Raw genomic sequence first — 18,394 nt, forward strand, 5'->3', positions numbered from 1 at the left:
ACACTCGTCGTGTGACTTGTGTGGTGTTTTTTTATTCTATAAAAAACTCATTCTGCTGACAGACAGTGTCCAGCAGGTCCGTCATTATATAATATATACCTGTCCGGCTGCAGTAGTGATATATATATATTTTTTATATAATTATTTATCATCCAGTCTATACTAGCAGCAGACACAGTACGGTAGTTCACGGCTGTAGCTACCTCTGTGTCGGCACTCGGCAGTCCATCCATAATTGTATACCACCTACCCGTGGTTTTTTTTTTCTTTCTTCTTTATACATACTACATCTCATTATCATCCAGTCTATATTAGCAGCAGACACAGTACAGTACGGTAGTCCACGGCTGTAGCTATCTCTGTGTCGGCACTCGGCAGTCCATCCATAATTGTATACCACCTACCCGTGGTTTTTTTTTTTCTTCTTTATACATACTACATCTCATTATCAACCAGTCTATATTAGCAGCAGACACAGTACGGTAGTCCACGGCTGTAGCTACCTCTGTGTCGGCACTCGGCAGTCCATCCATAATTGTATACCACCTACCCGTGGTTTTTTTTTCTTTCTTCTTTATACATACTACATCTCATTATCAACCAGTCTATATTAGCAGCAGACACAGTACGGTAGTTCACGGCTGTAGCTACCTCTGTGTCGGCACTCGGCAGTCCATCCATAATTGTATACCACCTACCCGTGGTTTTTTTTTTCTTTCTTCTTTATACATACTACATCTCATTATCATCCAGTCTACATTAGCAGCAGACACAGTACAGTACGGTAGTCCACGGCTGTAGCTATCTCTGTGTCGGCACTCGGCAGTCCATCCATAATTGTATACCACCTACCCGTGGTTTTTTTTTTCTTTCTTCTTTATACATACTACATCTCATTATCAACCAGTCTATATTAGCAGCAGACACAGTACAGTACGGTAGTCCACGGCTGTAGCTACCTCTGTGTCGGCACTCGGCAGTCCATCCATAATTGTATACCACCTACCCGTGGTTTTTTTTTTCTTTCTTCTTTATACATACTACATCTCATTATCAACCAGTCTATATTAGCAGCAGACACAGTACGGTAGTCCACGGCTGTAGCTACCTCTGTGTCGGCACTCGGCAGTCCATCCATAATTGTATACCACCTACCCGTGGTTTTTTTTTTCTTTCTTCTTTATACATACTACATCTCATTATCAACCAGTCTATATTAGCAGCAGACACAGTACGGTAGTCCACGGCTGTAGCTACCTCTGTGTCGGCACTCGGCAGTCCATCCATAATTGTATACCACCTACCCGTGGTTTTTTTTTTCTTTCTTCTTTATACATACTACATCTCATTATCATCCAGTCTATATTAGCAGCAGACACAGTACAGTACGGTAGTCCACGGCTGTAGCTACCTCTGTGTTGGCACTCGGCAGTCCATCCATAATTGTATACCACCTACCCGTGGTTTTTTTTTCTTTCTTCTTTATACATACTACATCTCATTATCATCCAGTCTATATTAGCAGCAGACACAGTACAGTACGGTAGTCCACGGCTGTAGCTATCTCTGTGTCGGCACTCGGCAGTCCATCCATAATTGTATACCACCTACCCGTGGTTTTTTTTTTCTTTCTTCTTTATACATACTACATCTCATTATCAACCAGTCTATATTAGCAGCAGACACAGTACGGTAGTTCACGGCTGTAGCTACCTCTGTGTCGACACTCGGCAGTCCATCCATAATTGTATACCACCTACCCGTGGTTTTTTTTTTCTTTCTTCTTTATACATACTACATCTCATTATCAACCAGTCTATATTAGCAGCAGACACAGTACAGTACGGTAGTCCACGGCTGTAGCTACCTCTGTGTCGGCACTCGGCAGTCCATCCATAATTGTATACCACCTACCCGTGGTTTTTTTTTTCTTTCTTCTTTATACATACTACATCTCATTATCATCCAGTCTATATTAGCAGCAGACACAGTACAGTACGGTAGTCCACGGCTGTAGCTATCTCTGTGTCGGCACTCGGCAGTCCATCCATAATTGTATACCACCTACCCGTGTTTTTTTTTTTCTTTCTTCTTTATACATACTACATCTCATTATCATCCAGTCTATATTAGCAGCAGACACAGTACAGTACGGTAGTCCACGGCTGTAGCTATCTCTGTGTCGGCACTCGGCAGTCCATCCATAATTGTATACCACCTACCCGTGGTTTTTTTTTTCTTTCTTCTTTATACATACTACATCTCATTATCATCCAGTCTATATTAGCAGCAGACACAGTACAGTACGGTAGTCCACGGCTGTAGCTATCTCTGTGTCGGCACTCGGCAGTCCATCCATAATTGTATACCACCTACCCGTGGTTTTTTTTTTCTTTCTTCTTTATACATACTACATCTCATTATCAACCAGTCTATATTAGCAGCAGACACAGTACGGTAGTCCACGGCTGTAGCTACCTCTGTGTCGGCACTCGGCAGTCCATCCATAATTGTATACTAGTATCCATCCATCTCCATTGTTTACCTGAGGTGCCTTTTAGTTGTGCCTATTAAAATATGGAGAACAAAAATGTTGAGGTTCCAAAATTAGGGAAAGATCAAGATCCACTTCCACCTCGTGCTGAAGCTGCTGCCACTAGTCATGGCCGAGACGATGAAATGCCAGCAACGTCGTCTGCCAAGGCCGATGCCCAATGTCATAGTACAGAGCATGTCAAATCCAAAACACCAAATATCAGTAAAAAAAGGACTCCAAAACCTAAAATAAAATTGTCGGAGGAGAAGCGTAAACTTGCCAATATGCCATTTACCACACGGAGTGGCAAGGAACGGCTGAGGCCCTGGCCTATGTTCATGGCTAGTGGTTCAGCTTCACATGAGGATGGAAGCACTCAGCCTCTCGCTAGAAAACTGAAAAGACTCAAGCTGGCAAAAGCACCGCAAAGAACTGTGCGTTCTTCGAAATCCCAAATCCACAAGGAGAGTCCAATTGTGTCGGTTGCGATGCCTGACCTTCCCAACACTGGACGTGAAGAGCATGCGCCTTCCACCATTTGCACGCCCCCTGCAAGTGCTGGAAGGAGCACCCGCAGTCCAGTTCCTGATAGTCAGATTGAAGATGTCAGTGTTGAAGTACACCAGGATGAGGAGGATATGGGTGTTGCTGGCGCTGCGGAGGAAATTGACCAGGAGGATTCTGATGGTGAGGTGGTTTGTTTAAGTCAGGCACCCGGGGAGACACCTGTTGTCCGTGGGAGGAATATGGCCACTGACATGCCTGGTGAAAATACCAAAAAAATCAGCTCTTCGGTGTGGAAGTATTTCAACAGAAATGCGGACAACAGGTGTCAAGCCGTGTGTTGCCTTTGTCAAGCTGTAATAAGTAGGGGTAAGGACGTTAACCACCTTGGAACATACTCCCTTATACGTCACCTGCAGCGCATTCATAATAAGTCAGTGACAAGTTCAAAAACTTTGTGCGACAGCGGAAGCAGTCCACTGACCAGTAAATCCCTTCCTCTTGTAACCAAGCTCACGCAAACCACCCCACCAACTCCCTCAGTGTCAATTTCCTCCTTCCCCAGGAATGCCAATAGTCCTGCAGGCCATGTCACTGGCAATTCTGACGAGTCCTCTCCTGCCTGGGATTCCTCCGATGCATCCTTGCGTGTAACGCCTACTGCTGCTGGCGCTGCTGTTGTTGCTGCTGGGAGTCGATGGTCATCCCAGAGGGGAAGTCGTAAGCCCACTTGTACTACTTCCAGTAAGCAATTGACTGTTCAACAGTCCTTTGCGAGGAAGATGAAATATCACAGCAGTCATCCTACTGCAAAGCGGATAACTGAGGCCTTGGCATCCTGGGTGGTGAGAAACGTGGTTCCGGTATCCATCATTACTGCAGAGCCAACTAGAGACTTGTTGGAGGTACTGTGTCCCCGGTACCAAATACCATCTAGGTTCCATTTCTCTAGGCAGGCGATACCGAAAATGTACACAGACCTCAGAAAAAGAGTCACCAGTGTCCTAAAAAATGCAGCTGTACCCAATGTCCACTTAACCACGGACATGTGGACAAGTGGAGCAGGGCAGGGTCAGGACTATATGACTGTGACAGCCCACTGGGTAGATGTATGGACTCCCGCCGCAAGAACAGCAGCGGCGGCACCAGTAGCAGCATCTCGCAAACGCCAACTCTTTCCTAGGCAGGCTACGCTTTGTATCACCGGTTTCCAGAATACGCACACAGCTGAAAACCTCTTACGGCAACTGAGGAAGATCATCGCGGAATGGCTTACCCCAATTGGACTCTCCTGTGGATTTGTGGCATCGGACAACGCCAGCAATATTGTGTGTGCATTAAATATGGGCAAATTCCAGCACGTCCCATGTTTTGCACATACCTTGAATTTGGTGGTGCAGAATTTTTTAAAAAACGACAGGGGCGTGCAAGAGATGCTGTCGGTGGCCAGAACAATTGCGGGACACTTTCGGCGTACAGGCACCACGTACAGAAGACTGGAGCACCACCAAAAACTACTGAACCTGCCCTGCCATCATCTGAAGCAAGAAGTGGTAACGAGGTGGAATTCAACCCTCTATATGCTTCAGAGGTTGGAGGAGCAGCAAAAGGCCATTCAAGCCTATACAATTGAGCACGATATAGGAGGTGGAATGCACCTGTCTCAAGCGCAGTGGAGAATGATTTCAACGTTGTGCAAGGTTCTGATGCCCTTTGAACTTGCCACACGTGAAGTCAGTTCAGACACTGCCAGCCTGAGTCAGGTCATTCCCCTCATCAGGCTTTTGCAGAAGAAGCTGGAGACATTGAAGGAGGAGCTAACACGGAGCGATTCCGCTAGGCATGAGGGACTTGTGGATGGAGCCCTTAATTCGCTTAACAAGGATTCACGGGTGGTCAATCTGTTGAAATCAGAGCACTACATTTTGGCCACCGTGCTCGATCCTAGATTTAAAGCCTACCTTGGATCTCTCTTTCCGGCAGACACAAGTCTGCTGGGGTTGAAAGACCTGCTGGTGAGAAAATTGTCAAGTCAAGCGGAACGCGACCTGTCAACATCTCCTCCTTCACATTCTCCCGCAACTGGGGGTGCGAGGAAAAGGCTCAGAATTCCGAGCCCACCCGCTGGCGGTGATGCAGGGCAGTCTGGTCCGGACTGAAGGACCTGACAACGATTACGGACATGTCGTCTACTGTCACTGCATATGATTCTTTCAACATTGAAAGAATGGTGGAGGATTATATGAGTGACCGCATCCAAGTAGGCACGTCACACAGTCCGTACTTATACTGGCAGGAAAAAGAGGCAATTTGGAGGCCCTTGCACAAACTGGCTTTATTCTACCTAAGTTGCCCTCCCACAAGTGTGTACTCCGAAAGAGTGTTTAGTGCCGCCGCTCACCTTGTCAGCAATCGGCGTACGAGGTTACATCCAGAAAATGTGGAGAAGATGATGTTCATTAAAATGAATTATAATCAATTCCTCCGCGGAGACATTGACCAGCAGCAATTGCCTCCACAAAGTACACAGGGAGCTGAGATGGTGGATTCCAGTGGGAACGAATTGATAATCTGTGAGGAGGGGGATGTACACGGTGATATATCGGAGGATGATGATGAGGTGGACATCTTGCCTCTGTAGAGCCAGTTTGTGCAAGGAGAGATTAATTGCTTCTTTTTTGGTGGGGGTCCAAACCAACCCGTCATATCAGTCACAGTCGTGTGGCAGACCCTGTCACTGAAATGATGGGTTGGTTAAAGTGTGCATGTCCTGTTTATACAACATAAGGGTGGGTGGGAGGGCCCAAGGACAATTCCATCTTGCACCTCTTTTTTCTTTAATTTTTCTTTGCGTCATGTGCTGTTTGGGGAGTGTTTTTTGGAAGGGCCATCCTGCGTGACACTGCAGTGACACTCCTAGATGGGCCCGGTGTTTGTGTCGGCCACTAGGGTCGCTTATCTTACTCACACAGCTACCTCATTGCGCCTCTTTTTTTCTTTGCGTCATGTGCTGTTTGGGGAGGGTTTTTTGGAAGGGACATCCTGCGTGACACTGCAGTGCCACTCCTAGATGGGCCCGGTGTTTGTGTCGGCCACTAGGGTCGCTTATCTTACTCACACAGCTACCTCATTGCGCCTCTTTTTTTCTTTGCGTCATGTGCTGTTTGGGGAGGGTTTTTTGGAAGGGACATCCTGCGTGACACTGCAGTGCCACTCCTAGATGGGCCCGGTGTTTGTGTCGGCCACTAGGGTCGCTTATCTTACTCACACAGCTACCTCATTGCGCCTCTTTTTTTCTTTGCGTCATGTGCTGTTTGGGGAGGGTTTTTTGGAAGGGACATCCTGCGTGACACTGCAGTGCCACTCCTAGATGGGCCCGGTGTTTGTGTCGGCCACTAGGGTCGCTTATCTTACTCACACAGCTACCTCATTGCGCCTCTTTTTTTCTTTGCGTCATGTGCTGTTTGGGGAGGGTTTTTTGGAAGGGACATCCTGCGTGACACTGCAGTGCCACTCCTAGATGGGCCCGGTGTTTGTGTCGGCCACTAGGGTCGCTTATCTTACTCACACAGCTACCTCATTGCGCCTCTTTTTTTCTTTGCGTCATGTGCTGTTTGGGGAGGGTTTTTTGGAAGGGACATCCTGCGTGACACTGCAGTGCCACTCCTAGATGGGCCAGGTGTTTGTGTCGGCCACTAGGGTCGCTTAGCTTAGTCATCCAGCGACCTCGGTGCAAATTTTAGGACTAAAAATAATATTGTGAGGTGTGAGGTATTCAGAATAGACTGAAAATGAGTGGAAATGATGGTTTTTGAGGTTAATAATACTTTGGGATCAAAATGACCCCCAAATTCTATGATTTAAGCTGTTTTTTAGGTTTTTTGGAAAAAAACACCCGAATCCAAAACACACCCGAATCCGCCAAAAAAAATTCGGTTAGGTTTTGCCAAAACGCGGTCGAACCCAAAACACGGCCGCGGAACCGAACCCAAAACCAAAACACAAAACCCGAAAAATTTCCGGCGCTCATCTCTAGTTGTAACATATCTTTAATTTCTTATTGCCATCATGGGTGTTGGAATGGAGGGGGGGGGGCGACTTCCCCCTCTCCCCAAACGTGTGGGAGGTGCCAGTTAATTTTGTTGGGAGAGCAGCGCTGTCACATAGTACAGAGCTGACGGACACTAGGACACACCGAGTCTCTCATAGGAGGTCCATCCGAGGCTCTTCCGTAGCTCTCTCTCATCTGATGCACCCAGAGCTCCCCAGACCCTGCACCTTCTAGCTCCAATTAGATCCCCTAGAGCCTTGGCAACATCCTTAATTACATCCTTAATTACACTGATTAGCACCACGTGAAAGGTAGATGGGTTTACTTGATCACCCTCTGCAGTGAGGCCAAGCTGTTGTACCTACAGCAGTGATGAATTAGGTGACCTATGTTTATTACACAAGAAAGGGATTTATCCTTACAGTGCCACAAAAAGCAGCAATGCATCCACCACTGCTATATATACCATATAAACTACTACCACTTAGATGCCCAAGCATCCTACTGCCCTCACAGTGTGCTGTGCCAGATGGTGCATTCTGCACCACATACAGTACAATACCCAGCAAACCCTGTATGCCCCAGACTGCCACTGTATTTACTTCTGTTTAACTCCTGCATCAGGTAGGTTGTGTGGTGGGTTACTGCAGCTGCCCATAGGGGACGACCTTCAGCGATTAAGGGGCTCCAAAATTATATTTCGCATTTTGGCCCCCCCAAACCTAAAAACCTTCTGATGCCCTTGATTGCAGTGAAAAGCAGTGATAGACAATTATACTTATTGCATCTACACCGTGAATAATAAATATGCCCCTATATGTCTTGTACCAACCTGTTGCTTTAGGTGACCTTGCTTCATAGAGAAAAGCATTGGAACAACCTATTATTTGTATTTTTCACAACAAATTAGTATCAACATTTGGTGTTTTGGTACAATTCCTTAGTAACAGTATAGGAGCACTTCCATTGTAATAGGCTGACAATATTATCCCTTTAACCTGGGACACTCATAAATTACACAGGTTCTGTGGCTGCTTAAAACCAGGTGAAATGCAGGCGTGTAGTCAGCCAGCCACAGAACCTGTGTAATTCATGAGTGTCCCAGGTTAAAGAGATAATATGGTCAGCCTACTTGTAATAACATTAGGTTCCTTTCAAATCCAGTACAACCAGTCTGTATTCTATATATAATCATGCATTTTGTACACATGAATTACAGTTCATAGTGAGGTGAAAAGTTGGCACCGGCAGGACTCTATCCAATGAATGGGGTCCTGCTAAGTATAAATAGTACATACAAAAAGCATGCGTTTTTGATGATATGTTTAATGGGCTTTTCATGCATACAGCAGGATGCCACTTCAATTGTGCTCAGCTGAATGCATAAAAGGGCATCAAATATTTGATATCACATAATCCTACTTAATGTATGAAAAACATATGTCCCAGTTCAAAAGGGAAATACAAGGACATGGTCATCTGAATAGCAATATAATAGGCGCTGGAATCCTACTAAAAACACAAACAAAAACCACTGCTTGCTGAACATATTGGGGGTTATTCAGAGATGAACATAAGTAAAACATGGGGAGCAAGTGCCGATGTTTTACTTCCGCACAGGTGTCCGAGTTGCACAGCGCATGCGTCCTGATGGTTCCCGCTGGGGGATGCATAACGGACCTGCATGTAAATGCATGACATTTCGAAGGGCATTCATGGTGATTGAGGGGCGGCTAATAGCGGCAGATGTGTCAGGTGCATGTCGGTGTCAGGTGCTACATTGCAAGAAGCAGTTCCACTGCCACCTGTGGCCATGTACCATTGGTCATTCTGAGCAATAATAAGATTGCTCTAATTTCCAGTGGTGCAGCCAATGCCCAATCATCGATGGTGTGTCTTTGTGCACACATTGTCAGATCTGCGTCACTGCCAGTGGGTGTGTCAGTAGGATGGCCATTAGTCTAATGATGCAATCGCTGCTGCAACAAAATGCAGCCACTGCTGCTATTGTGTCCACCTCTGAATCATCCCCATTGTTACCTTACAATCAACCCCCACATTTTATTTTTATTATTAACTAGCTGAATACCCCTGCTTCGCTACAGAATTTCAAGTATTTCCATCCGTATAACTTTCATTTTGAAGGACTTCCTGGTAAACTAAGACCACCCATCCCCCAGCAAGGCAGCAGCCAGCAGCACCCAGAGGGAGAAGCCCAGAGACGGAGGGGACGACTGCTGCTGGGAACCTCTCGGGATTATCCCCTCCCGAAGCTGGACACAGCAGCCAGCGCCGGGTACACTGGCGGGGAGACATCTGCGTTACCCAGGACTGGTGCCGCCATGCCCCCTGGTGTCAGCGGCCTGTACAGCGACAATAGTAGTTATAGCGGTGGTGGCTGTGCGCGGGGGGGGGGTCACAGGAAGCAGCGACCCTGATGCACTTTATCATCGCTGCCGCTGTGTAGCCGGGGACGGAGCCGAATCACGCTGCTGCAGATCAGTTTGCAGAAAGTGAGTAGCGGAGCAGAGGGTGGATGTTAAACGTGGAGAGTCTGGACCAGGTGGGTCTGTGTGAGTGTGTTGACATGGGTAAAGGCCCATACACATTAGACGATGTCGCTCTGTGAGCGACATCGTCTAACGTTTCCCCCTCCCGGGCCGGCCGGTCGGCGGCCGCCTGTATGCACTGAGCGATATGACAGCTCATATCGCTCAGTGACGTCACGCCCCCGCCAGCCCTGCATGAAGGTCGTGGACGACAGTCCACATCCTTCATGCATGCCCTACCGACAGCGACGATCGTTGCCGACCCGCGGGGCCGCGCATCGGTCGTCGCTGGCGGCATACACACTTAACGATAAAATGAGCGACGTCGCTCAAGGAGGGGGAAAATGAGCGATGTCGCTCATTATATCGTTAAGTGTGTATGGACCTTAAGTGTGGAAGCAGCAGCAGCAGGGCTGCCCCATCCCCCAGGCCCTGCACACACTGCCAACTGCTGTCATTGTGTCATCACCCGAGCCGGGTGTAGTCTATGCGGAGTGGTTCCCCCAGGGGTGACTACGTAATGTGCCTCTGGGCTATATACTTGTCAGTTTGATAATTATAGCACCAGCATAATTTGACACTAATGTCGGTCATTTTGGACATTTTATTTTCACCCATTCTCATCCCCCATGCTGATGGGGGCTGAATTTGGACTTAAACGGCATTGAGAGTGTCACTATTCATCTCCGCAACCCCGAAAACGATGGATTTTTACATGTCACCCCCTTCCCAGCCCCACCCCTAGGAGTGCTATTGGTGTCTTACCCCCACAGTATTTTTTTCCAGATTGTAAGTCATATGTGTACCAAGTTTGGTGTAAATTGCTCCAGGCATTCCAGAGTTATGCTGGAACATACATACACACACACACATACATCCATTTTTATATATATAGATAATAACAATAATAATAATAATAATAATAATAATAATAATAAAATAAGATTTTACTCACCGGTAAATCTATTTCTCGTAGTCCGTAGTGGATGCTGGGAACTCCGAAAGGACCATGGGGAATAGCGGCTCCGCAGGAGACTGGGCACAACTAAAGAAAGCTTTTAGGTCACCTGGTGTGCACTGGCTCCTCCCACTATGACCCTCCTCCAAGCCTCAGTTAGGACACTGTGCCCGGACGAGCTGACATAATAAGGAAGGATTTTGAATCCCGGGTAAGACTCCTACCAGCCACACCAATCACACCGTATAACTCGTGATACTATACCCAGTTTAACAGTATGAAAACAACTGAGCCTCTCAACAGATGGCTCAACAATAACCCTTTAGTTAACAATAACTATGTACAAGTATTGCAGACAATCCGCACTTGGGATGGGCGCCCAGCATCCACTACGGACTACGAGAAATAGATTTACCGGTGAGTAAAATCTTATTTTCTCTGACGTCATAGTGGATGCTGGGAACTCCGAAAGGACCATGGGGATTATACCAAAGCTCCCAAACGGGCGGGAGAGTGCGGATGACTCTGCAGCACCGAATGAGAGAACTCAAGGTCCTCCTCAGCCAGGGTATCAAATTTGTAGAATTTTGCAAACGTGTTTGCCCCTGACCAAGTAGCAGCTCGGCAAAGTTGTAAAGCCGAGACCCCTCGGGCAGCCGCCCAAGATGAGCCCACCTTCCTTGTGGAATGGGCTTTTACTGATTTAGGATGCGGCAGTCCAGCCGCAGAATGCGCCAGCTGAATTGTGCTACAAATCCAGCGAGCAATAGTCTGCTTAGAAGCAGGAGCACCCAGTTTGTTGGGTGCATACAGGATAAATAGCGAGTCAGTTTTCCTGACTCTAGCCGTCCTGGAAACATAAATTTTCAAGGCCCTGACTACGTCCAGTAACTTGGAATCCTCCAAGTCCCTAGAAGCCGCAGGCACCACAATAGGTTGGTTCAAGTGAAAAGCTGATACCACCTTAGGGAGAAACTGGGGACGAGTCCTCAATTCCGCCCTATCCATATGGAAAATCAGATAAGGGCTTTTACATGACAAAGCTGCCAATTCTGACACACGCCTGGCTGAAGCCAAGGCCAATAACATGACCACTTTCCACGTGAGATATTTTAGATCCACGGTTTCAAGTGGCTCAAACCAATGTGATTTTAAGAAACTCAACACCACGTTGAGATCCCAAGGTGCCACTGGAGGCACAAACGGGGGCTGAATATGCAGCACTCCTTTCACAAACGTCTGAACTTCAGGTAGTGAAGCTAGTTCTTTCTGGAAGAAAATCGACAGAGCCGAGATCTGTACCTTAATGGAGCCTAATTTCAGGCCCATAGTCACTCCTGCTTGTAGGAAATGCAGAAATCGACCTAGTTGAAATTCCTCTGTTGGGGCCTTTTTGGCCTCACACCAAGCAACATATTTCCGCCATATGCGGTGATAATGCTTTGCAGTTACATCTTTCCTGGCTTTAATCAGCGTAGGAATGACTTCCTCCGGAATGCCCTTTTCCTTCAGGATCCGGCGTTCAACCGCCATGCCGTCAAACGCAGCCGCGGTAAGTCTTGGAACAGACAGGGCCCCTGCTGCAGCAGGTCCTGTCTGAGCGGCAGAGGCCATGGGTCCTCTGAGATCATCTCTTGAAGTTCCGGGTACCATGCTCGTCTTGGCCAATCCGGAACCACGAGTATTGTTCTTACTCCTCGTTTTCTTATTATTCTCAGTACCCTTGGTATGAGAGGCAGAGGAGGGAACACATAAACTGACTGGTACACCCACGGTGTCACTAGAGCGTCCACAGCTATCGCCTGAGGGTCCCTTGACCTGGCGCAATATCTCTCTAGTTTTTTGTTTAGGCGGGACGCCATCATGTCCACCTGTGGCCGTTCCCATCGATTTACAATCAGCGTGAAGACTTCTGGATGAAGTCCCCACTCTCCCGGGTGGAGGTCGTGCCTGCTGAGAAAGTCTGCTTCCCAGTTGTCCACTCCCGGAATGAACACTGCTGACAGTGCTAGTACGTGATTTTCCGCCCATCGGAGAATCCTTGTGGCTTCTGCCATTGCCATCCTGCTTCTTGTGCCGCCCTGTCGATTTACATGGGCGACTGCCGTGATGTTGTCTGACTGGATCAGTACCGGCTGGTGTAGAAGCAGGGATTTTGCCTGACTTAGGGCATTGTAAATGGCCCTTAGTTCCAGAATATTTATGTGTAGGGAAGGCTCCTGACTCGACCATAGTCCTTGGAAGTTTCTTCCCTGTGTGACTGCCCCCCAGCCTCGAAGGCTGGCATCCGTGGTCACCAGGACCCAGTCCTGTATGCCGAATCTGCGGCTCTCTAGAAGATGAGCACTCTGCAGCCACCACAGCAGAGACACCCTGGTTCTTGGAGACAGGGTTATTAGGCGATGCATCTGAAGATGCGATCCGGACCATTGGTCCAACAGGTCCCACTGAAAGATTCTGGCATGGAACCTGCCGAAAGGAATTGCTTCGTAAGAAGCCACCATCTTTCCCAGGACCCGCGTGCAGTGATGCACCGATACCTGTATTGGTTTCAGGAGGTCTCTGACTAGAGATGACAGCTCCTTGGCTTTCTCCTCCGGGAGAAACACTTTTTTCTGGACTGTATCCAGAATCATACCCAGGAACAGTAGACGTGTCGTCGGAACCAGCTGTGATTTTGGAATATTCAGAATCCAACCGTGCTGGTGTAGCACCTCCTGAGATAGTGCTACTCCCACCAACAACTGCTCCTTGGACCTCGCCTTTATTAGGAGATCGTCCAAGTACGGGATAATTAAAACTCCCTTTTTTCGAAGGAGTATCATCATTTCCGCCATTACCTTGGTAAACACCCTCGGTGCCGTGGAGAGTCCAAACGGCAGCGTCTGGAATTGGTAATGGCAATCCTGTACCACAAATCTGAGGTACTCCTGGTGAGGATAGTAAATGGGGACATGCAGGTAAGCATCCTTGATGTCCAGGGATACCATGTAATCCCCCTCGTCCAGGCTTGCAATAACCGCCCTGAGCGATTCCATCATGAACTTGAATTTTTTTATGTATGTGTTCAAGGATTTCAAATTTAAAATGGGTCTCACCGAACCGTCCGGTTTCGGTACCACAAACAGTGTGGAATAGTAACCCCGTCCTTGTTGAAGTAGGGGCACCTTGATTATCACCTGCTGGGAATACAGCTTGTGAATTGCCGCTAGCACAGCCTCCATGTCTGAAGGAGTAATCGGCAAGGCAGATTTTAGGAACCGGTGGGGTGGAGACGCCTCGAATTCCAGTTTGTACCCTTGAGATACTATTTGCAGGATCCAGGGATCCACCTGTGAGCGAGCCCACTGATCGCTGAAATTTTTGAGGCGGCCCCCCACCGTACCTGGCTCCGCCTGTGGAGCCCCACCGTCATGCGGCGGACTTGGAAGTAGCGGGGGAGGACTTTTGCTCCTGGGAACCTGCTGTTTGTTGCAGCCTTTTTCCCCTACCTCTGCCTCTGGACAGAAAGGACCCGCCTTTTCCACGCCTGTTTTTCTGAGTCCGAAAGGACTGTACCTGATAAAACGTCGCCTTTTTAGGCTGTGAGGGAACATGGGGTAAAAATGCTGACTTCCCAGCAGTTGCTGTGGAAACTAGGTCCGAGAGACCATCCCCAAATAACTCCTCACCCTTATAAGGCAAAACTTTCATGTGCCTTTTTGAATCTGCATCCCCTGTCCACTGGCGAGTCCATAAGCCTCTCCTAGCAGAAATGGACAATGCACTTATTTTAGATGCCAGCCGGCAGATCTCCCTCTGTGCATCTCTCATGTATAAGACTGAGTCTTTTATATGCTCTATGGTTAGCAGAATAGTGTCCCTGTCTAGGGTGTCAATATTTTCTGACAGGGAATCTGACCACGCAGCGGCAGCACTGCACATCCATGCTGACGCAATAGCTGGTCTAAGTATAATGCCTGAGTGTGTATATACAGACTTCAGGATCGCCTCCTGCTTTCTATCAGCAGGTTCCTTGAGGGCGGCCGTATCCGGAGACGGTAGTGCCACCTTTTTAGACAAACGTGTGAGCGCTTTATCCACCCTAGGGGGTGTCTCCCAACGTGACCTATCCTCTGGCGGGAAAGGGAACGCCATTAGTAACTTCTTAGAGATTACCAATCTTTTATCAGGGAAAGCCCACGCTTCTTCACACACTTCATTTAATTCTTCTGATGGGGGAAAAACTACGGGTAGTTTTTTCTCCCCAAACATAATACCCTTTTTAGTGGTACCTGGGTTTATATCAGAAATTTGTAACACCTCTTTCATTGCTTCAATCATGCAACGAATGGCCTTAGTGGACATTAGACTAGACTCATCGTCGTCGACACTGGTGTCAGTATCCGTGTCGACATCCGCGTCTGCCATCTGAGGTAGCGGGCGTTTTAGAGCCCCCGATGGCCTTTGAGACGCCTGGACAGGCACGAGCTGAGAAGCCGGCTGTCCCGCATTTGGCATGTCGTCAAATTTTTTGTGTAATGAGTCGACACGTGCACGCAATTCCTTCCATAAGTCCATCCACTCAGGTGTCTGCCCCGCAGGGGGTGACATCCCTTCTATAGGCATCTGCTCCGCCTCCACATCATTATCCTCATCAAACATGTCGACACAGCCGTACCGACACACCGCACACACACAGGGAATGCTCTAACAGAGGACAGGACCCACAAAAGCCCTTTGGGGAGACAGAGTGAGAGTATGCCAGCACACACCAGAGCGCTATATAATGCAGGGACTAACTGAATTATGTCCCCTATAGCTGCTGTTATATATACTGCGCCTAAATTTAGTGCCCCCCTCTCTTTTTTACCCTTTTCTGTAGTGTAGACTGCAGGGGAGAGCCAGGGAGCTTCCTTCCAGCGGAGCTGTGAGGGAGAAATGGCGCCAGTGTGCTGAAGGAGATAGCTCCGCCCCTTTTTCGCTGACTATTCTCCCGCTTTTTTATGGATTCTGGCAGGGGTAATTATCACATATATAGCCTCTGGGGCTATATATTGTGGTATTTTTGCCAGCCAAGGTGTTTTTATTGCTGCTCAGGGCGCCCCCCCCTAGCGCCCTGCACCCTCAGTGACCGGAGTGTGAAGTGTGTATGAGGAGCAATGGCGCACAGCTGCAGTGCTGTGCGCTACCTTGGTGAAGATTTTCCGGACCTCTTCTTGCTTCTGGCTCTGTAAGGGGGACGGCGGCGCGGCTCCGGGACCGAACACCAAGGCCAGTTCCATGCGGTCGATCCCTCTGGAGCTAATGGTGTCCAGTAGCCTAAGATGCCCAAGCTAGCTGCAAGCAGGTAGGTTCGCTTCTTCTCCCCTTAGTCCCTCGCTGCAGTGAGCCTGTTGCCAGCAGGTCTCACTGTAAAATAAAAAACCTAATTATATACTTTCTTTTTAGAAGCTCAGGAGAGCCCCTAGTGTGCATCCAACCTCGGCCGGGCACAAAATCTAACTGAGGCTTGGAGGAGGGTCATAGTGGGAGGAGCCAGTGCACACCAGGTGACCTAAAAGCTTTCTTTAGTTGTGCCCAGTCTCCTGCGGAGCCGCTATTCCCCATGGTCCTTTCGGAGTTCCCAGCATCCACTAGGACGTCAGAGAAAATAAGAGGACTGTGCTCCTTTCATTATTTGAACTGGTTGTGACTGAATAAGTCAGTCACATGACATACAAGAGGTTATTTGCTCTCATGTGCAAAGGTCCATGAACATTGTATCACATAGCAACCACTGAACAAACGGCTGTAATCAGTACAGTGCAAATGTAACTAATGAAAGCAAATGCCTAATTGGTTACAATAGAAGCCAGAACTTGTGCACATATATTAGGAATTAACCTGCATAGTGTATTTTAATTAACAGTTGGCACACTTATGCAATAAAAGACTCTGACATGACTAGAAGGGAGGATAAAATGCAGAAATAAACATCAAAGTAAATATACTTACAACATGATGATATTGGTACACTAATAGCCAAGAATATCCAAGCAATATCCATTTTGCTGAGACAGATAGTTTCTCTGTGTTGGGGTTGGCTGCCCTCCTCTGTTACATGGGATATGTTACCAGGAACCCCAGGTTTCCACGTTCCAGCAGGCACCAGCCTGTTAAGAAAATTTCCAGTTGCTGTGGACCCAGCTGTGGACATAGTAATGGAACTTCTAGTACTGACATCTGTTGACAAAATCAAGTCTAATGTGGTAGCTACGTTTGATATAGTATGGGGCTTCTCAACAGTACCCTTGGTGGTTCCTAAAGCAAATGTTGTGCTCTTAGAATCAGCGGAAGTGTACAGAAATGTGGGAGATGTTGTCATTCTTGTAACTGTTTGCAAAGTTCCATTCTTACCTTGTCTTATAGAGAACAAGGAGCCATTTCGATTTAACACATCCCATAATTTAGAATGATGGCTCTTAAAAGGCACGGACACTGATTCATTGTTCTTTAACATATCAATGGTAAAGGTGGTAGAACCTTCTGTCTTGTCTTCTTGGGGAAAGCTTTGCAAAGTGCCAACATGTCCCAGCAAAGTATCTTTAAGAAATCCAAGTATAGTGCTGCTATGGTCTGTGGTTGATGTAGTCCTCATTGAAAAGCTTGAATTGAGCTCGGGTTTGAGGTAAGTTTCTGTAATGAACACATCTGTCACATTTGCAGATGATTTCCTTTTACTGTGTGCATTTCCTGAATGTGTAACACCCTGAATATTGAGAGGTGGCGTAGCCATAAGCCTGTCATTGTAATCAACACCTTCGCTGTGAAGAGGAGGCACCAAGTCTGCAGATTTTACAGACATCCTTGTGCCAGACTTCGCAGACTTCCGAACAAGACCGAAGCTGACACTCGGTATTACCATCGCTGCATTGGGGTTGGTTTCTTCCAGAAAGTGGTAAGATGGGGAGGTTGGAAACTGTTCCTTAAATGCAAATATTTTTTTCTCTGCCTGTGCCAAAACAAGTAGAACATCTGCAAGAGATAAAAGACAATCTTTATGGAAATCATGCAATAGAGAAATGAACAGAAACAGAGATATAATAGAAAATTATGCATCTAGGTGATATAATACATTTAATAGACCAATGCAAGCTTCTATCTTTTTCCTTTTAGAACACACACACACACACACACACACACACACACACACACACACTATATATATATATATATATAGTGGCTGTAATTTCTTGTGATGTGGTCCTGATGACGGGGTTTTGACCTCGAAAGTACTTGACCGAATTTGAATACATCATTTTGCTATATCTTGCTGTCTCTGAGTGCCTCCTCTTTTCTGCATTGGATATATATATATACATACAGGTTGATTATCCCATATCCAAATATCCGAAATACGGAATATTCCGAAATACGGACTTTTTGAGTGAGAGTGAGATAATGAAACTTTAGTTTTTTCGATGGCTCAATGTACACAAACTTTGTTTAATACACACAGTTATTAAAAATATTGTATTAAATGACCTTCAGGCTGTGTGTATAAGGTGTATATGAAACATAAATGAATTGTGTGAATGTACACACACTTTGTTTAATCCACAAAGTTATAAAAAATATTGGCTAAAATGACCTTCAGGCTGTGAGTATAAGGTGTATATGTAACATAAATGCATTCTGTGCTTAGACTTAGGTCCCATCGCTATGATCTCTCATTATGGTATGCAATTATTCCAAAATACGGAAAAATACGATATCCAAAATACCTCTGGTCCCAAGCATTTTGGATAAGGGAGACTCAACCTGTATATATATAT

The 18,394-nt window shown here is 47.0% G+C and overlaps 1 protein-coding gene across 4 annotated transcripts in view; it reads right to left on the minus strand.

Annotated features, from left to right (window-relative positions):
* The window catches only part of TMEM108 (transmembrane protein 108), a 610,736-nt gene that overhangs the window by 94,544 nt on the left and 497,798 nt on the right, over positions 1-18,394 (minus strand). For all 4 annotated transcript variants that reach the window (XM_063924872.1, XM_063924875.1, XM_063924873.1 and 1 more), the window contains one exon: positions 16,575-17,594. In XM_063924872.1, the coding sequence (XP_063780942.1) occupies positions 16,575-17,594 (1,020 nt within the window). The remainder of the gene's footprint in view (positions 1-16,574; positions 17,595-18,394) is intronic.

This window comes from Pseudophryne corroboree, chromosome 5 (assembly GCF_028390025.1).
Source record: "Pseudophryne corroboree isolate aPseCor3 chromosome 5, aPseCor3.hap2, whole genome shotgun sequence".
Classification (NCBI taxonomy): domain Eukaryota; kingdom Metazoa; phylum Chordata; class Amphibia; order Anura; family Myobatrachidae; genus Pseudophryne; species Pseudophryne corroboree.